This window comes from Dromiciops gliroides, chromosome 1 (assembly GCF_019393635.1).
Source record: "Dromiciops gliroides isolate mDroGli1 chromosome 1, mDroGli1.pri, whole genome shotgun sequence".
Taxonomy (NCBI): domain Eukaryota; kingdom Metazoa; phylum Chordata; class Mammalia; order Microbiotheria; family Microbiotheriidae; genus Dromiciops; species Dromiciops gliroides.
The window spans coordinates 310,801,604-310,826,659 of record NC_057861.1 but is presented as its reverse complement, the minus strand read 5'-3'; the positions used below and the strand labels follow the sequence as shown (position 1 = coordinate 310,826,659).

At 35.4% G+C, this 25,056-nt stretch overlaps 1 protein-coding gene across 1 annotated transcript in view; it reads left to right on the top strand.

The window, feature by feature from the left end:
- Positions 1 to 25,056, top strand: part of DCC (DCC netrin 1 receptor) — a 1,450,760-nt gene that overhangs the window by 1,173,347 nt on the left and 252,357 nt on the right. The window contains exon 13 of the mRNA XM_043979362.1: positions 21,381 to 21,522. Coding sequence (XP_043835297.1) covers positions 21,381 to 21,522 — 142 coding nt within the window. The remainder of the gene's footprint in view (positions 1 to 21,380; positions 21,523 to 25,056) is intronic.

The window sequence follows — 25,056 nt, the reverse complement described above, 5'->3', positions numbered from 1 at the left end:
TAGTCTAAACCATAACAAAATCTTTAGTCTCTGTCAGGAGAAATCTAATGAAGGGGAACCCATCCCCTCTTGAGGTAGCCCATTACACTTTTGGACAGCTCTAATTGCTACAAAGTTGTTCTTGGCTTCAAACCTAAATTGTCTAGATTTGCTCTCCTGGGCCAAACAGAACAAATCTAGGTTCTTGTCTATATGACAGTTCTCCACATATTTGAACAGAACTGTTTTCAACCCAGTCTTCTCTTCTGGCTAAACAAACCCATTTCCTTTCATTGATCTTCAAGAGACATGGATGAATGATAGGATTACTAGCCTTCCTTTGGATACTTTCCAGATTATCGGTGTTTTAATGGAGCACAATGCAGAATGAATTCAGAATCTGTTCTCTCTATCTCTTATTGCAACCCTTGTTCAGGTAACCTTTTTTTTTTTTTCTGCCATATTACACTGCTGACTTGTGTTGACATGGTAGTGCACTAAAACCTCAGATCTTTTTCAGACAAACTTTCTGTTAAAGAATGATGCATTCCCGGGGGCAGCTAGGTGATGCAGTGGATAAAGCACTGGCCCTGGTTTCAGGAGTACCTGAGTTCAAATCCAGCTTCAGACACTTGACACTTACTAGCTGTATGACCCTGGGCAAGTCACAACCCTCATTGCCCCACAAAAAACAAAAAAACAGATGCATTCCCTTTCTCCATTGTTTTCTAACATCTTCCAAAAACGAATACTATATCTGCAGGTTGTTACCAAATGTTGTCTTCTGACACTGATATAGAGGATATACTTTAAATATATAGCTGGGTTTGAATCAGCAAAGGGATTCCATTTTATTTATACATGATCCCAAAGCTTCTGTACTGAGTCAGATTGCAAATAGGTCTTTAAGCTGCATCAATGGACTCTATCCCAAATGAATAGCAACTGGAACACAGTGAGCAGTGAATATCTGATTTGCCCTCTCATATTTTTTGGAATATTCCATAAAGCCTATTACCATCCAGAACCATTTACTGAGCACATCGTTATCATACATAGGATATAGAACTTAGTTCCTGCCCTCATGCAAATACTCTTCAAAAAATTAATTTGAACATAACCAGTTTCCATATAGGCCTGAGGCATTTTGTATAGCACTGTTATATGCAGAAGGACATTCCTAAGTAATGGAGAGGATGCTAATGTAATGCTATATCATTTGCATTAGAGACAGGGTTGGCAAGAAAGTTTTTGGAGTAAATACATTCTTTAAGACACAGTTCCAAACATTTTTTGGCACCAACTCTGAATAAGAAAGAAAAGCACTTGGGAAGCTATGGGCATGTGTGTGTTTGGTGGGGGGGAGGGGGGGGAGGGGAATAGGAGGTTTTAGGGCCTGGATCTTCAACATATCCCTGATTTCCAACTTGTCGACCTAGAGACTTTAGAGAGAGGATTTCTCCTGGGGTGAGACTGGAGACTCTTGGTTCAAGCTAAGATTTTCTCTCATTCTCATCATCAGAAGAGCTCATTTACTCTTTTCTCTTTTTTTTTTCCTGGTATATTTTAATCTTCGTAATATCTCCAAGTTCTACTTGTTGTTTCCTTGGAGAAATGGATTTACTTTCTCTTAGCTCTTTATGATGGTCTTTTGAATAAACAACATTTTGGGGAAGAGGCCTAGGTGGTAGGTATAAACTTGAAGTTATTCTCCTCACCTTATGGTCTGGTAACTAAGGCAACACCTTTTTTTTCTTTTGTCTTCAGTGTATTATATCCTTACACTACCAATAGTTCAGAGTGCAAAGAGTTATAATTTCAGTCCAGTAACCCTCTCAGATTTATGCAAAAAGCACACCTAGCCTCAAGGCCTTTCTCTTTTTCCCTAGAGGCAGGAAGTTCATTCTCCCTTAGACAAAAGGTAGGCAAGATTCCAGATGTTTAAGATTCTAAGCTTTAATTTAAGATTCAAAGTTTTAATAGCTTAAAACTGCACTAAGACATCTGGCATAGTCTTTATATCAATACCTCTCATGAATTGTATTTATTTATTTGGGGGGTGAGGCAATTGGGGTTAAGTGACTTGCCCAGGGTCACACAGCTAGTAAGTGTCAAGTGTCTGAGGCTGGATTTGAACTCAGGTCCTCCTGAATCCAAGGCCAGTGCTTTATACACTGCGCCACCTAGCTGCCCCATGAATTGTATTTCGATTGCCCATGTAAACATATATATTTTTTTTTTATGGATTCATACAATCCTACTAATTTTATAAAAGGGTACATAACAAGGTTTCCTACTGTGTTTAAGTAATTCAACACAAAAAAATAGATTTGTATTAAACTTTCTAGGACCACATCTATTGCATAATATTATGCCTCTGTTCTCTCCAATATTTGTGTGGATGCATATACATATGCATATATACATATTCATGCACATACATGTGCATAGACATACATACACATAGACTTCCACATATGCATACACATATTTTTAGTAAGGGGTCCTCGTGAGAAATTTCTACTCATAAATATGGTCAGGTTGTCTACAATCAATAATTGCTTAGGGCACTGAGATGGTAAGAACCAACTCAGGTCTTAATGACTCTAAAGCCAGCTTTCTATCCACTCCATCCCTTAGTTGTAAATTAGGAATAATAGTTTTTCAGATGTACAATCCAGGCCACAGAAGTTTGCTATGTTTTCTTATTCCAAAGCTTGGACGAACTAATGACCCTTTGAAAATATCGTCATATTAATTTGAAAAAATCTCTCTCAGAATAGCAAAATTACAATAGTAGAATAGTTTATTTACTGTCTAGACTCATGAGATTCACAGAATTGAATGGCTTTGTTATAAGGTCTAGTTAGCATAAAATTGACCTAACCTTATCCAAGGAGACTCGATTTTGTAACAGTGACTTAGAATTCCAATATGCTTTAAAAAGAAATTTTTTAAAAATCCCAAGATCCCTTTTGAGGATGACTATTAGCTATACTGCCATATTCATGATAAAAGAATCAACAAACCTTTTTCATTTCTAAAACATGAATATTTAATGAAACAGATTAGAAATAGGAGGCCTATTGTATCTGTATTTTTTTAATAATATCCATTGTTAAAATGGACAATGGTATATTCTGAATTACTTCCACATCTTCTAGTAAAACCACAGATTAGTCACATTTCAGTGATTGTTGGGCAGTTTCCCCCTCTGGGTGTTGCATAATTTAAGAAAAATTCATTGACATTGTTTAAAATGGAAATCTTAAAAAAATGTTTTAGAGAATTGGTTTTAATCTGAATCTTAATAGGCTAATTATTTTGGAATTGTTATACTCTGCTTTATAATCCTTCAGCTCTCATGCAGATATGATTTTAAGTAATCAGTCTTAGTGTAATCAGTAATTAAAATTATAGCCAACTACAGGTGTTGCTAATTGTTAATCAATTAGATGCATAATGATTGCATATCTAATTGAAATCTTGATTGAAGTATTGATAGTTACCCGTGGCTCCCAAACAATAAATGTCCTTTCTATATTCTTAAGGCTGAATTGAGTTTATTTCAGATATGCTCCTCATTCTTTCTCACAATTTTCTCTCTGAACTTCAGAAGCAAATGGACATGCCCTTCCTGCTTAAATAAATGAAATCAGTACAGTAGATCAGAACTGGCCTGACATGCTGTTGAATGGGTCTGTGAATTTTAATTGGTTTATTTGCATGTTAACAGGGAGTTTTCTACAGATGGTTTTGTGGGCCCTGTATGTCTGGATTTGGCAAATTCTGGGACCATTACATAGAAATGTGACAGTCATTAAACAATGATAGGGTTCCTCTTTAGCCAGGAGGCTGCAGTCAGGATCAATGTCAACTTGCTGATCAGTCTTTACAGGAGTTAATTAGTCACCATATTTCTAGAAGTTTCGTGGTTTGACTATCATCATGAATATATGTAAACCCTTCCTTAAAATTGATTCTTGAAATGCAAGAGAGGCTCAAAAATTAAAAAGAAATATCACATCTGTATTGGCAATGTCTAAATATAAATTGTATACTTTCAAATCACCGTATTATATGCAGCATGAACTTAATGTCCCATGGCAGCTTTTCAACAAGAAAAAATAAAGACAGCATCCACCATATCATTTAAATTTCATTTGCCAAATAATGACTAACTTCATAATACTGGAGCATAAAATCTGAATGCAAAAATCACACCTCAGATTTTTATAAGTGGAGACTTTCAGTCTAAGACAGCCTCAGAATTAATAGCACTATAAAATCACAGATCCTAAATCTAAAAAGGACTTCAAAAGGAAAATAAATGAGTAATGATGAGGTTTGTTTGGGGTCCTATTTCTATTATTTTTTTGTTTTTGTTTTTGTTTTTTTGCAGGGCAATGAGGGTTAAGTGACTTGCCCAGGGTCACACAGCTAGTAAGTGTCAAGTGTCTGAGGCCGGATTTGAACTCAGGTACTCCTGAATCCAGGGCCTGTGTTTTATCCACTGTGCCACCTAGCTGCTCCCTCATGATCTTTCAAATGAAGCTAGTAAGAAAACCTTAAAGGGAAAACCCTTCTCTTATTCTAGTGGAATTCACTTATCTGACTTAGCAAGGATTTCCTACTGTGCGTAGTTGAAAGGGAGAAAAATACCTTTGGAGGAAGAGTAACTTAGATATTTTAAAACAAGAGTGCTTCCTTCTTGGAAAGTAATGAATTACATTTCTTACCTTTGTAGGTTTGTGGTAGTTTTGTTGGGCTCAGACATAGAACAATCAAAGCTAGAAGGGGAGAAAAATAGAAGGATTTTCTTCCTTCTCTCATTCTATTGTATATGACAATAGCAAAACAAAAAAACACTCGTCATTTTAGGACTATTTTTTTTGCAGGGCATTGAGGGTTAAGTGACTTGCCCAGGGTCACACAGCTAGTAAGTGTCAAATGTCTGAGGCCAGATTTGAACTCAGATCCTTCTGAATCCAGGGCCGGTGCTTTATCCACTGCACCTCCTAGCTGCCCCCTCATGTCATTTTAGGCACAGAAGCTACTCTAGGTAACTCTAGAGATGGGGAAAAATGCCAAGTTGGGCCGTATATTCTATTGCTCTTAATTCAAATGATTAAAATCAGCCTAAACTATTAGAAAACAATGTTGTGTGTGTGAAGTGTGAAAGCTAAATCACACTAATGTCTCATCTTCCTATATTATATATGAGAAATGTGAGTAGAGGGGGGAATTGTATATTAACTCATCATCTGCAAGAGAATATTAATCAAGACACCATCAGAAAATGTTCACTTTCTGCAATTTGTAGGTGTCAGTAATTTAAAAATAAATTTTAAAAATACCAAGATCCCTTTGAAAGATGACTTTTCACTATACTGTCATATTCATGTTAAAAGAATCAGAAAAGCGGGCCCTCCCCTCAGAGGCCAGGCAGCAGTCAGCTGTTCACATGAGTTATGTGAGTCAGGCCTATAATCTTTCCTGACATTTGGAGCTCAAATATTTTCCCTTATTTCACCAACACAATTAAAATATTTAGTCTCACTTCATTTTATGAGACATAAATAGCGATGTAAGCCCTCTGTAATTACAGTACATTGTAACAAATGACCTCATAAATACATTGTAATGTCCCATGTAATTACATGGTAAGTCCTGCCTTTGAGACTGCTGCTCTGAGATTGAAAGCCTGCCTGTTTCCAAGATTAATTACCATGAGCCTAATTTGACAGGTCATGTGCAGACATGTCCTTGTTAAAATAAGTCATTAAAAGAATTCAGATCATCATTTGTTTCATTATATGGCCCTGTTCAATGAAAACACTTCTGTGTTTATTTGCTTATCAACAGATATTTCTAAGTGCTTTTAAAGAAAAGCCATGACGTGAAGGAATGGGTTTTCTTTGAGAATTCTTAGAAATTCTAACTTTTGTGAATGAGCTATTTTCTAATCATGATTTCAGTAGTCAGCCTTTTGGTACACTACTCCAGTGGAACTCACCATATAATCGTCAGATTTAGTGCAGATCCCTGATTGACTTTAGACCTTCTGCATCCAGAATCCTGAATTCAAGTGATCTACCAAACTCACTATACTCAGCAATAGGGACTACAACTGTGTGCTAGTATGCCTGGCCCTAAGCACTTTTAAATTTATTGCTTTTTAAATATTTTTTTGTTGTTATTGTTGTTGAAGCATATGTCGTGGGTATGTGAGGGCTCAGGGATAAGACATGGCAGATATGATATATAGGAAGGAATAAGAATAAATACAAGGTTTCAACCTCATGTAATTGGAAGGACAGTGGTACTTGCAACAGAAAAAGAAATATACAAGAGGGGTGTCATTAGAGCAGAAGATAATGGAAATTGTTTAGGAATTGTTGAGTTTTAGCCAACAATTGACCATCCCTCTCACTGTCTTGTATGCCTGAATTGTCATTGTTACACCTCTATTCCCATTCACAGACAGAAGTCATACTGGAGGGTCACACAGGTGGTGAGATAAAGGAAAAAATGGTGTTCATCAAGAGCAAGGAAACCTTGGTTTGAATCCCACTAATGACCATTGCTAGCTTTATGACCTTAGACCTGAATCTTAATTTGCACATCTATAAAACAGGAAAAGTAATATTGACATCAACCACACTCATAGAATTGTCGTGGGAAAGAGCTTCATAAAAATTAAAGTTCTATGATAATTTGAGTCAATTAGAAAAAAGTATTTTACCAATGATATAGAAAGTATAATTCTATGAAATTGTGAATATAGTATGTGGATGAGGGGTTTCTACCCATCATCCTTGCTTAAGTAGAAATCCATAGACACACCTGGTGTTTAAAGCCCTGTCATTTATTGTGAATGACCATGCTATTCCTTTCACAAATCCAGTGCTGAAGATAAAGATAACAATAGCTTATATTTATGTAGCACCTTAAGGCTTTCAAAAGAATTATAGGTATGCTATCTCATTTAATCTTCATATGACAGCCAAGTGTGATAGGAGCTACTATAATTTCTATTTTATAGGTAGGAAATCTGAGGCTGAGAGAGGTCCAGCAAGTTGTCTACATTCACACAGCTACTAAGTATTTGAGGCAGAATTTGGACTCAAATCTTCATGACTCTAAAGCCAGAGCTCTTGCCATGTACTTGAGTGTGCTACTATTTTCTGATTTTAACTCTCAACTCTTCTCTCCATGATTTATATCTTCTTATAGTCCCTAAAATCCCCACCTCACAGGGCTGTTATGAGGATCAAATGAAATGATATGTGTAAATGCTTTGTAAATTTAGATGTGCTCTATAAAGACACTTTGTTCTCATTTTAGTAACAGCAGCAGTACTAGTACTACTAACAGTACTAGTAGTGGCATCTGCCTCCTCCCCTAGGTGTTGCTGCTCTTTCAGATCCCCTTTCATGTATTCATTTGCATAATCTGTATAATCTGAGTACAATGTAAATTGTCTTTGGGGGGGACAGGATCTGGTTTTTGTTATTGTTTGTTTTGGTCTTGTCTCCTCAGTAACTAGAGTAGCACATTTGTTGCAAGTAGAAGTCGCTTAGTTTTTGCTAACTTGAATTGAGGATCCAATACAGCTGGTTCTTGAGGGATATCTCAGAATACAACCAGACTGGCTAAACCTTGAGGATTGGTTTTCTCTTGGAAGGTTAAACTTTCATCTTCAACACCCTCTCCACATCCCAGTTTTGGCAAAGTCTAATTAGTGGTCCCTCATTACAGGGGATCACTTTGCATTCATGTTTTCTACACTTAATACAAGATTGAAATTAGCTTTTTAGATTTTATAAAATCATCCAATTATCGCCCCTCCCCCCCCCAATCCTGCATTCAGAGTAACCCTATCTATGAGAAAAGCCTATTGGAAACCTGAGACAAGCTTTGTAGATTCATGAACCAGTTATTGGGCAGTCCAACTATTCCCACATTCCCTTGAAGTTTTAATTCTCATTTTGAGTTTTTGGCTTTTTTTGGTATGTGGAAATGATGCCATTTTCATATCAGTTTTGGGTTTGTATCTCTCCATTTTATTTTCTACATCTTCTACATGATTCAGTTTTGACCTAAACTTACAAAATAAAAAAAAAGAGAGATTCAGTCTTTTTGTAGTTTAGCCTGATGTAAAAATACACTACTAATATTATTGTTATTCTATCTCATTAAACATTTTTCAATACTCTAGTGATATAATTCTTAAATGTGTTTTTTTTTTAATCTGAACTTGGTACATAATGATTATTTAAACAAAAATGACATCTCTGGGGTATAAGAAAGACTTAATGAGCAATCATGGGAATAGATTTTATCCAGCATGCAAAAGGATGTACATGTGTGGCAGAACTTTGACTCAGCCTCAGGATGCTTAACTTCCTGGTGAACTCAGGATTTTTCTTCTTCTTCTTCTTTCCTGTAGCTAAGCTATTTTAATTCTATTTAGCTGTTCTGATGATGCTATGTTCTCATATTCTAGTGGAAAAGGGAATCTATATTGTAAAAATTAGAAGATGATAATGTAGGGGATAGTTAGTTAATATGATGACATCTTTAACTTTCTTTTTGCTTTTAAATTTATCAATGTATTTTTTTGACAAGAGAGAAATTTCCTGACAAATATCTAAACAATGCCCCCTACAAAGTATATTTTTCAAATTAGCAAATAATACCTGCTAATGTCTTGATTGTGACTGTCTTTATAGTTTGCCAATTAATTGAAAGGAAGATATTGTGCTTTAGGATCACATATCTAAAGTAGAAAGGAATCTCTGAGCCTTCTAGGCCAGCCCCTTCATTTTACAAATAAGGAAATGGAGGGCCACAGTGGTTAAGTGACTTTTGAAGATCAATAAGAAGTGTCAGAGGTGGGATATGAAGCCAGCTATTGATCATTCAACTTTATCATACCTAGAAAGAGATCTATTTCATAGTGTGACACAATCATTATCCACTGTGTCAGACCTGAATTTTGGTGCCTCTTAGTTTCAAGTTTATGAACACTAAAGTCATTGTGTATATTATTCTTTAGATTCTGTTTTCTTTACACTTACATTGACTAATTAAAACCCTTCTTTCCATGTTCCTCTGAACTTTTCATAGTCCTCCTTCTTGATGGTCTAATAATTCATTGAATTCACATACTATATTTTATCCCATGATTACTGAATTTTTAAGAATATGTTTTTCCTAAAGATTTTTTTATCACAATTTTGGTATGATATGAGGTTGTTTGTTTTTGGGGTTTTTTTTTGGATTTTTGGTGGAGGGGTTGTTGTTGCTGTTTTGTGGTTGTTGTTTATATGGGTGATTTCTTGTTTTTAACAACCTTCTTGGTAAAATGGTATGTGAGAAAATATTATTAATAATGGACATTTTGGGGACACAGGAACCCCCCCCCACACACACACACACACTCAAAGGCTAAGCTCAGAAACTTTAGCTAATCTCTTTTGAGACCAGCCCAGGAACCCATGGGTGGATCAATAGAAATGGAAATCAGACAAACTCAGCAAAGTAGAGATAGAAATCATACCTTTTTGAGAGTACCTTTCCCCTTAGGGGTTTTGTCTTTACATTAGGCCCTGACCTCAGTACAGTACAGCTAACCCTCAGGTCAGGTCAACCAATGGAATTGAATGTTTCTAGCCAATTAGCTTTGATCAGTGTGTAAGAGCCACCTCTACCGAGAAGGAGATCATGAGGTGAGTGCCATTCTGGGCGACATGGTAGACAAAGAAGACTGTGGTAGTTAAGTGCTCTCTCTCTGGGTAATGTAAGGCTTCTGAACTCCACTTGGAGCAACGTGCTCTCTCAAAGACAATATGGTGCTGGAGGTTTTTCGGCTTGTGTTAAATTTGGGCAATGCTCTCCCTCTCTTGCACCTGGGACCAGAGTGAACAAGCCACACTTTCTCTTCTCCTTTCCTAGGACTCCCTATTGAGTATATAACTAGTGGGGAAGTTATTCGGACACATGGTCAAATTAATAATAAATGCTTGTTGCCAAAACTGGTGCAATTGCCTCTAATTTTTAAGTGGCAATAGCTTAGAAACCCCAACCTAGTTCCCTAATAATTTAGGTCAGCAGCAGGCATAGCCCCCCAATATTTCAAATGACACAGGTATGAGCAATTGTTAATTTTTCTTACATAAATACAAGTGTCTTTCAGAATAGATGAATCAACTTACAGGCCTACAATTAGTGATTTTTCTTTCTTATGCCTTATTAAAGAATAATTCTATTCATGCTTTGGATATATTTGGGTTGTGTGCCTTCATAAATAAAGTTATTATCTCAAAATACTTTTATCTGCCTGGAATTTTTTCTTAAATGCACATATGCAGCTTGAGACAATCCCAACTAGTCCTCAAGAGTTAATTTTCTTCCCTAAATGTTTAACTTACTTCCAGGGAGTGACTTAGACACAAGAGAGAATAAAGCCCATTGATATTGATGAATTCTGAAATGTATTACCAGTAAAATCCCTTTATCATGAACTACAGGGAACAACTAAATTGGTTTATTGTAATGGAATTTTGTCAAAATGTGAATACATGCCAGCAATCACATTGCTAGTCTAAAGGACCCACAGATGAAACAGAGCTGTCAACTAGTCTGCCCACAGTGAATTATTGAATGAAAAAGAATGTTCTGAACCCACGGGGTGAAAAAGGCAGATGTCACATACACACCAACCCTCCCTTTCTTCTTCCTGGGTATTAGATCGTTTGGACTGTTGTTTTGGTGCCTGGTTCGGTAGCATTGGGTAGATATTATTTAGGTAATCAAGGTATTTGAGGTTAGGGTGAAAGGGGCTGAAATGGTTGCTATTGGTTTGCAAGACATAAAGGAACAATATGTAATGAATTAAATATATCATATGTAATTCTTTACATATAGCTTCACTAGCTCAACTCTGCTATCCTGTTATGATTCAAAGGGTGCAAAAGCTGAATACCCCTCTTACCTTCCCCTTCCCTTTATATAATGCAAATGGTGACAAATAATAGGGCCAGGGATCAAGGAAGTGTTTTTACAGGATTCATTATGTTTTAAAGATACAATATATATCATACTGAAAGGAATAAATACTTTAGATCATCAATAACTTTAGCATGTGGTAATGTCAATCAAATTTTACAACCAAGGGATTTTTTGTTTGTTTGTTTTATTTATCTACCTATTTATTTGTTTGGCAGGGTTTTTTTTGTTTTTTAGATTCAAAGAGAGACAGCATGGCATAATGGATATTTCAGATCCAAGAAGTCTGGGTCAAGTCTTGCCTCTGACACATACTGGCTTTATGACCCTGGGCAAGTCACAACCTCTAGGGGCTATAGGCAACAGCAGAAGACTATAATAATAGCTAATAATAGCTAGAATTTAAATATTACTTTAAGGTTTGCAAAGCTCCTTACATATGTTTACTTAGTTGATCCTCAAACAGATCCTGTGAGATAGTCATTATCAGTATTCCTGTTTTATAGATAAGACATCTGAACCTGTGAGAGGGTAAGTGATTTGGCCAGGTTGTCAGTGCTATTAAGAGAGAGAGGGAGAGACAGAGAGACAGAGAGACAGACCAAAAAAATCAAGTGATTGAAATTTCTGGTTGAATTTGGAAATTGAGAAGTGAAACAAATACCAAATAGTTCTTCCCCAAAGACTATTTTTGTTTAAAATTTTCAGGTATTATAAGTCCAAAGAGATTAAAGTTCTTAAATATCTTGAAAACTGGTTTTAGTTTTTCACTTCACTTTATAGTTATGGAAATAAATATACTGGGAACAAAAAGGAATGAAAGAGAAGAAAAATTAAAGTAATTCTTCATTTCCATATGGTGTTCATTAGGGCCTCACAAAAACCATGTGAAACAGATAGGCCAATGATTATTCTCACTGCTTAATAGATGAGAAAATTAAAACCCAGAGAGGTTAAATAACCTGCCTGAGGTTACACAGCAAGTTAATGGAAAAGCTTGAACCAGAAGATTCAGGTTGTCTGTTCTTGGGAGTTTATGCCAACTTGCATAGTTTGTAGGTCAGCCTTTGGAAAAAAATATTCATGTATATGAGATTCATTGAAAATGGGGAAAAGACATACCTACTTGAATGCTTTTGTCATCTCTAATACTGAGTTTTTTTTCTGAACTGAAATAAAAGGAGATTTTGGGCAGGTGGTCTCTTTGAGTGATCATGGAGTCCTCTAATCCCAGGGCAGTCTTTATATAATTTATTGACAGTTTATAATATTTATTCAAAAATTCAATTCACTAAATTTTATAGGTGCCTTCTAAGTGCCAGTTATTGTGCTAAGTGATGGGGATACAAAAAGAGGCAAAACAAAGTTCTTAACTTTAAGAAATTTACAATTTAATGAAGGAGAAAATATGCAACCAAATATGGACAAAGCAAATTATATACAGGATAAATTGGAAATAATTAATAGAGGATAGGTATTAGAACTGACAGATTGGAGAAAGCTTCCTGGAGAACATGGGAATTTAGTTAGGACTTAAAGGAAGCCATGGAGGTTACTATTTGGGAATGGAAGAGGGAGAAAGTTTTAAACATGAACAGTGGCCAGAGAGAATGCCTGGAGCCAAGAGATCTTGTTATTAGAAAAACTAGAAGGCCAGTGTCACTGGATCAAATCATACAGGTCAGGAAAGTAAGAGGCAGATAGGTTATGATGTACTTTAAATGCCAGCTAATTTTTTATTTGCTCCTGAAGGCAATAGGAGCAAAATGAAATGTAGAAGTGACATGATCAGACTTGTGTTTTAGGAAAATCACTTTCATGGTTGAATGAAAATTGGATTTGAATGGGGAGAGACTTAAGGCAAGCAGACCCATGAGCAGACTATTGCAGTAATCAAGACATGATGTGATGAGGGCCTTCACTAGAATGGTGGTAGTGCCTGATGAGAGAAGGAGGCATATTCAGGAGATGTTGCAAAGGTTAAATTCCAGGTCTTGGCAACATTTTGGATATGGAGTAGTATGGGATATTGAGGAATCAGGGGTAATGCCTAGATTTCAAGTCTTAGGGACTAGCAAGATGGTGTTGCCCTCTACACTTATAGGGAAGGTAGAAAGGGGAAGGGATTGGGGGAAAAGATGAGTTGATGAATTCAACAAATATTTATCGGTTGCCTACTATATGCAGGATTCTCTCCCATAATCTTCTCCACTAGATCATGATTCATCAACACATATTGAATCAGAAACGTCTCTAGAATTCCCCAAAAGACCATATCCATTCATATAAACTAAGAAGACACATATTTGCGTCTGCTTTATATATTGTTCACAATTTGTAGTAACATACCTATATAAACTTTGTAGCTGTGATTGTAATATGATCATTTCTTAATTTACTTCTCTTCTTTTCCCTCTCATACCAACTACCATTTACCTGAGGACCAATAACTGATAGGTTGTTATTTTATGGAAGACATCTTACATGAAATAGGCCAAGCCAGTAGTTTCCTTGTGTAGGCATTGTGAACAGTACAGAAATGAGAAGAAGCCAGAAAAATCTGGAGCATGCCAATTTTACAATATCAATTTAGACAAACTATCAGTCTGTCTTGGCCAGGAAGTATGTATTATAAGAAATGTTATACATAAAAAATGGAACATATGCTGGAAGATATTTCTTACAGTATGTGTGAATGATTTAGATGAAGTGAGATGTGACCATTGAATGCCACTGAGAAAATAGAACCTGTATGGTGAATGAATCTAACAATATGATTTAGGAACTGGTCTAATGTTTCAAAGTCATTCAGTGTGACCACAGTGAGATAACCTTCTTTCTTCAATGTAACTAGCAGGTTTTTTTCTTTTATCTAACCTATAACATGTATTAGAACAATTTTATTAAAAATCAAGTAATGTTCATTATGTATATAACTGTATCTTTGGTAGAACACAAACAAAATTTTCTTTATACAATGAAATCAGATTTCCCATTCTGAAAAGGTTTGACAGAAATACTTTCACTAGCATGGTCTTATGTCATCTTTAATAATAGCTGTCCACATCAACTGAAGGATATCAATTTTATTAGACTTCCCACCTTTCCAACTTCATATGTCAAAAGTTCCTGAATATTTATAATATTGAAAGGAAAAAAGAATGCTTCTCAGATGTGCAAAACTAAAATGTCACTATGAAAGAACCCTTTTATTTTTAATATGTCTGTTATTTCTATTTGGAATAATATCATAATTTTAGTTTAATCATTTTACTGAGTTTTTTTTTTGCTAAAACCCTATCATATCATTAAAATAAAAAAGATGAAGGAAGACAAAAATACTGGAAAAAAACTCTACAAAAAAGGTAGCATATTGCTGAGCACATGTGCTATGTAGTAGAGTGGAAAGACCACTGAACCCATAATGAAGAGATCTGAATTTAGTGGTAAATTACCATTTAATCACTGCTCCCTTTTTTCACCTTAAACAAAAACAAAGAACAAGAAACAAAAGAAACAAAATCAAGAAATGCCCCATAAGGTAAAAGAACAACAGAAAAAGAAAGGGATAGAGCAGAAAGAAAGAGTAAACCAATGGGCAGGTAGGTGGCTCAGTGGATAAGCACCAGCCCTGGATTCAGGAGTACCTGAGTTTAAATCCAGCCTCAGACACTTTACACTTACTAGCTGTGTGACCCTGGGCAAGTCACTTAACCCACATTGCCCTGCCAAAAAAAGGACCCTAATACAATAAATAAATGCTGTTGAGTAAAATAAAGTGATATCTCCAGGTGAACATATCAACAATAATTAAACATTCTAAATGAGCAGAGAACTACCAGAAGAATGAACAAAGTATTTCAGAAACTTAATAAATCAGTTAAAATTATTAAAATGGAAGTTAAAAATTCTTCTGAAAGAAGAATATGAAAAGATAGGAAATTAATGATTTAAAATAAATAGTAGAATTTCATCATAAAACAGTGACCATTGTGAAAAAGAAAGGCAGAGGTGGAAGAAAAAATGGATATGGAACAACAACAAATAAATCAACAAAACTTATAGAATACAAAATCTTTATAACCTAAAGCAATTAATAATAAAGATAGTGCTTTGTAAGATTATCTGAAGATCATTAACCTTCCAGGGAAATGGAGAGGAAGCTAATGATGAACCAAATAAACTAAATGTCATATTTTAGGAAATCATAGAAGAAAATTTCCTAGAAAAAAAATATTCTCATTCACAAGATGATTCCATAGAGGTATCTTAAGTTTAGCTCATATAAAAATATAGTTGTCAGGTCCAGCTCTTCAAAATGATTTTGTAAACATCCAGAAGGAAGCATTGTACATGGCAAGTAACATGAGTTCAGTCCATTTAGAATTAATAAGAAACTGAGGGAAAAAAAGAAACAACCTTGAATATGATATAAGGAAAAGGAAATTGTTATTATCATGCATCTAAGTATTGTATAATATAATATAAATCAGAGAATGATTTGTGCAATAAAGAACAAATCACTGGCTTGTAAGCATATTTTCTTTGAAAACTAGAGATTATCAAGAAAATTTAACTGGACAGTTAACAAACAAAAACAATCTAATTAAAAAAAACCTAGTTCATATATCATACAAAGGATAAATATTACCTCCATGTTTATATATTTCAAGGAAAAGGTAGTAATACTATTATCATTAGATGTCTTAACTTGTCAGTATCATTGCCAAATAAAGCAAGAATATCTATGACCACAGTCTATGAGTCATGATGAGACAGAATTATTTTATGAGAAAGAAGATGGGTAGAGGAATGAAAAAAATAGTATTTTTAATCATCATAATCCCTTTAAAAAGAGAAATGAATAGGTGAGAGCCTCTTGAGACACACTTTCATCTGGCTTGAGCAAAGGGAATGTAAAAAAATGATTGCATCAATAAAAGTTGAACCAATAAATCTATATATGGGCAGAGAAGGGAACTGGAAGGAGCAGTATTTGTTTTTTGTCAAGTTCAGGCAAGTAAGTCAATTTCCAAGTCTAATCTATTCTTGGGCAAGTAGGTGGCACAGTGCATAGAGCATTTGGGCCTACAGTCAAGAAGACCTAAATTCAAATCTAGCTTCAGACACTTAGTAGCTGTGTGACCCAGGGCAAGTCATTTAACCCTGTTTGCCTGAATTCTTCATCTGCAAAATGAGCTAGAGGCCATGGCAAACCACCCCAGTATCTTTGCCAAGAAAACCCCAAATGGGTTCATGAAGAGCCAGGCATGACTGAGAAAAACCAACAATAAAATCCATTCTACCCCTAAAATATCTCACATATTTCTGCTTTTCTCCAATCATACAACCATAACCCTAGTTAATGCCCTCATCTCTTCTTGCTTGAACTATAGAAAGATCCTCCTGATTGTTCTCCCTGCCTCAAACCTCTCCACTTTCCAACCCAACATCCAATGACAAATAATTGATATGCTAAAAAAAAAAAAAAAGCAAAACAAAACAAAACAAAAAGGTTTGACCATGTTACTGAAGATGATCCACTGGCTCCTAATTGCCTCTGTGTTAAAATGAAAATTACTCTGGTTGTTACTTAGATTTCTTTGCAGTTAGTTCTAGTCTATTTTTTAAAAATCAAAAAACAAAACAAAAAAACACCAAAAAATATTTTACATTCCATTCCATTCCATATAGTACTTTTCAGCCAACCTGGTTTAATTGCTTTTCTCTATACATAAAATTCAACTTCCCTATTTTCGTGTCTTTAGACAAGCTCTTTCTCATGCTTGGAATGTACTCCTTCCTTTCTTCTTTACTTTCAAAAGAAGGTTATATTTTGTTGAAGTGGAGAAAATCGGTTCTGATTTGAACAAGATAATTTTGAAATGTGTACAGAACATCCTGTTAGACATATCTAATGGGTACTTTGATTGTGATACAGGACTGTAGTTCAGGAGAGAAAATGGCACTACATATACAGATTCAATTCTATGAAGAGTTGAAAATTGAAACCTAGAGAGATGAGGTCACCAAATGAAAGTATAGGGAAAAGAAAAGAGTGCTGAGGACAATGCTATGGGGAATACTCACAGGTAATAGGAGTAACATTGATGGTGATTGAGCAAAGGAGACTGAGAAATCACAGGGTAGACAGGAGGAGAACTAAGAGAAAGCCGCGTTGGCAAAAACTAGAGGCAAAAATATCAAAGAAGAGAAAATAGTCAATAGCATCAAATGCTATAAAGAAGTCAGGAAGGATTAGGTTTGAGAAACAGTGATTAAGGTAATTAAAATTGATTTGGCAGTTATGAGATTGTTAGTGACTTGTCATTTTCTACAAGATTTATTCTGATCTTCTTTTCCCATCAAATTATTCTGTGTATCATTTTTATTTATCTGTTCTTATTTTGTTCCTTCTCTCTAAATAAAATGTGAGCTCCTTGAGGACAAGGACTATTTTCTGCCGTTGTAGTTTGGTGCTGGTGCTGGTGTCTGTCAGGACAGTGTCTGGCACTTAGTGTGTGCCTAATAAATGCTTGTTGAAAGGAAGAATTTAAAATCACTTAACCTATCATAGTTTTAATTTCCCTTTAAATATATATACATATATATTTAAAGTACTTACTTCACAGGGTTATTATAGAAAACTCCAAAGTGTTATGTAAATATTAGAAATCCAATATGCATTTATTAATTGGCTGATTCATTAAAGGTGTAGTTCAGTGGCACCCTAAGGGCAAAAGTGTACATTACTTTTCTACAACTAGAGAAAGGGTTTCCCAAATCTTCAAAGAAATTTAACATTCTAAGCACAGGATATCATTTATTTTTATAAAAATCTTTTCAGTATTAATCTCTGTGAACCTTGAAAGGTCAGATGGTAAATTAGTATTTCGTATGTTTCACCAATAGTCCACCATTTTCATTAGCCCTTGGCCTCTACTCTTTGGGAACAGACAACTTAGATGTTATGTCATGGCCTTCGCTCCTAGCAAGAGTCGAGATAAGTTAGAGACTGGTGAACATGCCAGTATGTATGTTTGAGTTCAGAATGTGGGTATGATAAAACAGAGATTCTTTAGAAGACCAATGCTATCTTCAGTTTCTATATACTGTTTAAATGCATTGTATGGGTGCCTGACATAAAAATGTTTCTTTTTCTACTCAGAAATATACTCCTTTGGAAAGGTCCCCTGTAGAGAAAAATCTCTTTAGAACAAAGTTTTGGTGTCAAATGAAACTCAGTCTTCCCTTTGCGTAGGCTTACTATATGACTTTGACATGGATCCTTGCTCCCTTTATTTCTGATTCCTTATGGACCAACTAAACAGCTTTGCAAGAATGTAATGAGGAATAAATTATTGTAATTTTATTAACTGTCTAAGGAATAATTATTTAGGAAAATAGGGTTACAGAATATAATGGATATAATTGCTATGAGAGCCTTTTAATTTTAAGGGCACTGACCTCATTTGTTTAAAAAATGCCTTTTCCCTTTATCAATAATCATAATAAAAATGTAAACTATAACATTTTGAGGTTAACCAGTATTTTGTTTATACCAGCTTTGTGAGGAGAATGTGGATTTGTCATAATAATTTTGGCATAGCTCTGTAATGTTTGTAAAAACCCTTTTTACATATTATTGCATTTAATTCTCATAACTCTGTAAAATCAGCACTAAAGAGCTTATTATTCTTATTTTAGGAAAATGAACGTCAGAGGGGTTAAATGGCATGCCCATGGTCATTCAGATAGTAAACATCACAGGAAAAATCTTCCTGGCTCCCATCAGTCAGTCGATAAACACTTATTATACCCTATGTGCCAAGTAGTGTACTAAGCAAGTAAACCACAACACTTTCTGTAAAGACTGAATTTTGTTTTTAATTTAAAAAACAACATCAGTTTCTAATTCAAGGCATAATAGAATTAGTTTATATTGTTAACAGTAGTTGAGAGAGTTAATAATATCCTTAAACCACTCCACAGAGATTAGGTTGTGCTCAAAGTAAATCTTTTTTTTTTTTCTAATAGTGATCATTTTAGGTAGCTTAGCGAGAAAATGGGAGATTTCTAGCTATGATAGTGACTATGGAATATATTCCATAGGGAATGCAGGGTTAAATACATTGCTCTTTATTATGAAATGTCTAAAAATTTTCAATCATCTGATTATTTATAAAATAGACATTAACTTTTCAAAATAATATAATTTGAAGTTCTTTTCCATGTCCTGTCTTCAAAAACTGAAAAGAGTGAGCTAAACTGAAAGAATTCTATTGTCATAGCTTTCAATGTGCTTGTATGTGTTGGAAATTGATACAAAAGTGCTCTAAAAAGAGAGGCATACAAATCTGGGATTTAATTACAAATGAAAATAGGGGAAAAGAATAGAAAGAGCAGGGGCAGCTAGGTGGCACAGTGGATTCAGGAGGACCTGAGTTCAAATCTGTCCTCTGACACTTGACAATTACTAGCTGTGTGACCCTGGGCAAGTCACTTAACCCTCATTGCCCTGGGGTGGGGGAGGGGGGAAGAATGCAAAGAGCAATTCAAAGAACTACTTGCAAAGATGGAAATCCAAGTAAAAGAATAGCACTGCAAGGTCTTCAAATCCTGACTCCCAGAAAATATAATTGCTTGCTTAATAAATTATACTGAAAAGTACTGACAGTACAAGGGGTATATGGTGAAAATTGAAGCCAGCATATGAAATTATCAAACATAATAATGAAAAATTATCATCTGTCTAAAAATAAATAATAGTCATACAATCATTGGAATTATGAAATAGTCTAGACTTGGTGGGGAATTTATAGTCATTTTTAACAATTGTGAATACCACACTTGCTTTTCAAATGGGCATACTAAAATACCCATCAATTAAATGACCAAAGGAAAGTCTGCCATTTATTAAGCATAGTTGCTGTATGCATACTCAAGATACCCTATAATATTTTATTTATAGATAAAATTTTTCTAATCAAATGAATTTATATAAATTATATATCAAGAATTTAAATTTTATGATTTATTGATTATGAATGTATCATATTTATATATAATTATAATTACATATAACTGTAAATCCTTGGAAAGGATCACACAATCTAGTAGACATTAACTTCATCACGGTGTGATGGAAAGTGTTCTAGATTTTAGTCAGAGGATCTGGTTTTGAATTTTTAGTTCTGCTACTTACTCCCTTTGTACACTTAACTGTTAGGCTTCAGTTCCTGATTAGTTAAATGGTGTGTGAAGGGTGCTGTTAAATGATCTTTAAGATCCCTTTTAGGTCTAAGTCTAGGATATCCTTTGAATCTTTCATTTTATGGATAAGGTAATTGAGGCTTCCAAAGGGGAAATAACTTGCTCAAAGCAAAGGTAGAGGTGAGACAGCTACTTTGACTTCCCTTTCAATCTTCATTATTCTAGTGAAGCCAATATAATCCTGACTTGTGTGATTCAAACATACACATACACACACACCACATACATACATGTATATATACATATATATATATGTATATGTATATATGTGTATATATATGTATGTGTGTGTGTGTGTGTGTATATATATATATATATATATATATATATATATATATATATATATATATATATATATATATATATGTATGTATGTATTTGGTGGGGCAATGAGGGTTAAGTGACTTGCCCAGGGTCACACAGCTAGTAAGTATCAAGTGTCTGAGGCCGGATTTGAATTCAGGTACTCCTGAATCCAGGGCCAGTGCTTTATCCACTGTGCCACATATATTTCTAGACAATATATTCATGACTCTAAACTTTATCATCTACTTTTTTATCTAAAAATTGTAGAGGGGTGCAGTGGAAAGAGCACTGAATTTGGAATCAGAGGAGCCAAGTTTAGACCCTACCAAATACTACCTGGGTGACATTTAACTTTTGTGCGCCTGAGTTTCCTAATTCATAAAGTGGAGGGTTTGACTTGATGGCCTCTTAAGCTTCAAAATTTGCTTTGGAAATCTGATACGTGATAATATGTCTGTCATATTTCTTTTCTTTACTTAAATAAACATAAAAGCCTGATACAGTTCCCTAATGGAGCAGTTAGATGGTGCAGCAGATAGAGTGCCAGGCCTGGAGCCAGGAAGAGCTGAGTTCAAGAGTGGCCGTAGACAATGACTAGCTGTGTGACCCCAGGCAAGTCACTTAACTCTGTTCAACTCACCTTCCCAAATGTAATGGGTCATGAAGAGAAGGACAAGACTGAAAAATGACTGAATATCAAGTTCCTGATATTTATCTTTTCCCCTCTGTATTCTCTCATCAAATGCCATTCCTCCTGAAGCTTCCTTTCTTTTGACCAACTTTTCACATTAACATCTTTTGTTTTACAGAGTATCAAAGTGAGTTGGCTACCTCCACCACCAGGCACACAAAATGGATTTATTACTGGTTATAAAATCCGACATAGAAAGACAACCCGCCGAGGTGAGATGGAAACACTGGAGCCAAACAACCTCTGGTACTTGTTCACAGGTCAGTGGTCATATGGTGTCTTCTTGAAATATTTTGATAAATTAAATTCTTTGGGAATATAATATACTTTCATTTCAAGGGAGCATTGATATCTTACTTGAAGGATGACATTTATTGGCCTGAAGAAACATAGTCTATATTTTAACTGTATTTTCTACATTATGCTATCATCACAGATTTTGCTTCTGAATTTTCTTAATCATAGAGCTCTGGTACTTTGCAAGTTTAATCTGTATTAATTTCATTATTTTCCTAACAATGCAATTTGATTCAATTGCATTAAATATCTACTATGCACACATGTGGCTTCTTAAAATTTCTTATTAAAATTTTGTTTTTAAAATGTGAAAGCTCATCTCATCTGTCTTCTACTAAGAAAACCTTCCATGATCATCTAGTTGTTAATTCCCTCTTCCCTTTTCAAATTATTATCTGTGTGTTTGTCTGTCTATATCCATGTGTCTATATAGTGAATAAAAACCATAATTCATGAGCCCCCACTGATGCATTTACTTTGGAGTCAGAAGATAGAATTACTTCAATGTGAAGGCAAATTAGTTCACTGTGAAGGCAAGTGTCAAAATAGAACATTCTTATCATAAAACAGTGTATACTCTTTTTTTTTTTTTTTTTTTTTTTGCGGGGCAATGGGGGTTAAGTGACTTGCCCAAGGTCACACAGCTAGTAAAGTGTCTGAGGCCGGACCCGAACTCAGGTACTCCTGAATCCAGGGCCGGTGCTTTATCCACTGTGCTACCTAGCTGCCCCCAGTGTATACTCTTAAAATTATTTGTACCAAAAATGAGAATAGCCACACATGAAGGGCATCCATATAGGGAATATCTATAGCTAAGACACACACTGAACAACCATTGATGGCTCTGACATGGCAGAACTACCTTTGTCTTCCAATGATATCATAGCAGTGTTTTCGATAGGCTTGCTTCCTAAGGTGTATGGCATTGCCATCTTATGATGCTGTTGTGTGAGTTGCTCTGATGGTTCTCAAGACTCCTGCTGAATCCTGGATACATTATCTCAACTGGGTATTGGTTTACTGATCTCTGATCTCTTTGGGTCCCTTCACTACCCCCTCCAAATCCTCTGCCCTTCACCCCAGTCAGATTAGCTTCAGTCAGCCAAGTTAACATAATGTAATATACTATATATAAGTCAGTATAGTAATTAGGCCCTTTGCCAGATAAAAGAAGACTGATAGCTCTTAATAATAGCCACCACACCCAGGCAGAGCACCCTCAAATTTAAATGATCTTCAACCCCCCATTGCTAGATTAAGATTGAAAGTAACTATCACCAGGAGGTAGGGAGGGATTTATTGCTTGGAACACTAGACCCAGAGTCAGTGAGACCTGAGTTTGAATTCTGCCTTAGGAATTTACTTTTTGTGTGATCTTAGACAAATCTCTTAACCTCTTTAAGCCTGCTTCCTCGTCTGTTAAAAGAGGTGACTGAACATCATAGCCTCTAAGAGCTCTTCTATCTCAAAATCTAGGACCCATATGAAAAGTTTCCCATGAACTATTTTAAATCACTAAGAATCTATATTGAAATAATATTCACAAGTCCAAGCATTGGCTCACAACAACTCAGCTACTTGGTCTTCAACACAGTCATGTTAAAAATCATTCTCTCAGAAACACTTTGATCACCTTCTTTCCTCACACTCCATCCCTAGCCTACTTCATCACAAATACCCTGGGACTTGCTTCCATTCCATTCTGACTTTGTAGGTTACCACTCTCAGAATAATGTTCTCATGTCCTTTTATAGATGTGTTTGGCCAGAGAGGTAAGATTGATTATTTGCGGCATATGTGCATAATGTTGTGACTAACCTGAACCACAGAAGTCTGTTTTTCCCTGGGGTTCTAATCCGCAAGGGAAAAGTTCAGCTAGAATATGATTATGGAGGTCATTAAAATGTTAGACCAATGAGCTTGTATTTATCACTTTATCCTATAGGCAAAAGAGAACTAATGGAGATTTTTGAGCAGAAGAGTGACAAGGTCTTTTCTGTACAGTAATAACATGGTCTTTTCTGTAACAGACCTTTTTGACAGTTATGGGGAAGATGAATGAGAGAAGGGAGAAATTGGAAGCTAGGAGCCATGACAGGGAACTTGTACAAAAGTTCAGGCAAGAGGTAAAGAGTGTCTAGAGTGGCAGCAGGATGAATACAGACTAGAGAAAGTTTATAATTTCTAGGGAGCATCTGGGTGACACAGTGGATAGAGTTCTGGACTGGCCTCAGAACCCTTACTAATGTCTGTGTCACTCTGGTCAAGTCACTTACTTTAACCCTGTTTGCCTCAGTGTACTCATCTGTAAAATGAATTGAAAAAGGAAATGGCAAACCACTCCAGTACCTTTGCCAAGAAAACCTCAAATGGGATCAAGAAGAGTCATACAGGACTAAAACAACTGAAAAACATACTCTCCAGAGATGTCATCATTTACTATAGAAGAGACAGGAATTCACCAATCACTGATATCTGGTCTGAGGGAGAAAGAAGAGACAAGGATGACTCTAAGGCTTCATTAACTATGTAAATAATGCTTTCTACTCAATGGAAGCCTTATCTTAATAGAACGTAAAAGTTAGCCACTTCTTAGTCACTTCTTTGATTTTGGGGGAGTTTGAATTTTGGAATAGAGCAGATAGGTGGCACAGTGATAGAGCAGGAAAACCTGAGTTCAAATATGTCCCAAGGTACATTTTAGCCATGTAACACTTGGGCAAGCCACTTAATCTATGTTTGCCTTAGTTTCCTCATCCATAAAATTATAAAATAGCACCTACATGCCACTCTTGATATAAGGATAAAATGAGGTAGTATTGTAAAGTATTCTGTAATTCTTAAAGTGCTAAATAAATGTTAACAATGATGATGACGATGATATTAAAGTCCATAAATATACAATGAATTTAATTTCAGTATGAATTCTGCACAAATAAGAGGCAGCATGGTATAGTGATGGGGTTCTTAACTCTGTGTGTGTGTGTGTGTGTGTGTGTGTGTGTGTGTGTGCGCGCCCACAACATTTTTCCCTAGTCAGGTTCCCAAACCTCTGATCCCTTAGGTCTTCCTTAGTTAAGAACCTTGGTTTTCTTGTGTTTAAGGTCCTAATGTCCATAACCTTATTACCTGAGCTCAATTCCTGCCTCTGATAACTTCCTGCCTGTGTGACTGGACATTTCATTGAATCTCAGGTGTCCCTAAAAAACTCCTACTACTATAAATTGCATAGCAACAGACGATCTGCCTTTTCAAGATTTCTTCATCTGAAAGCTCTATGCAGAGTTCTGAAGAATACTGAGATTAAACACCATGAAATATAAAATTAATCTCACTTCATTATGAACACTGTACAAATGAGAGGCCTTACAGTAGTTCTTAACCCTCTATGAATGCATGGATGCCTCAAATCCTGTACTTCTGAAGGATCTCAAATACATTTTGATGTTCCCTCAAATCCTGATATTTCTCATTTCTTCAATACACAAAATATTCAT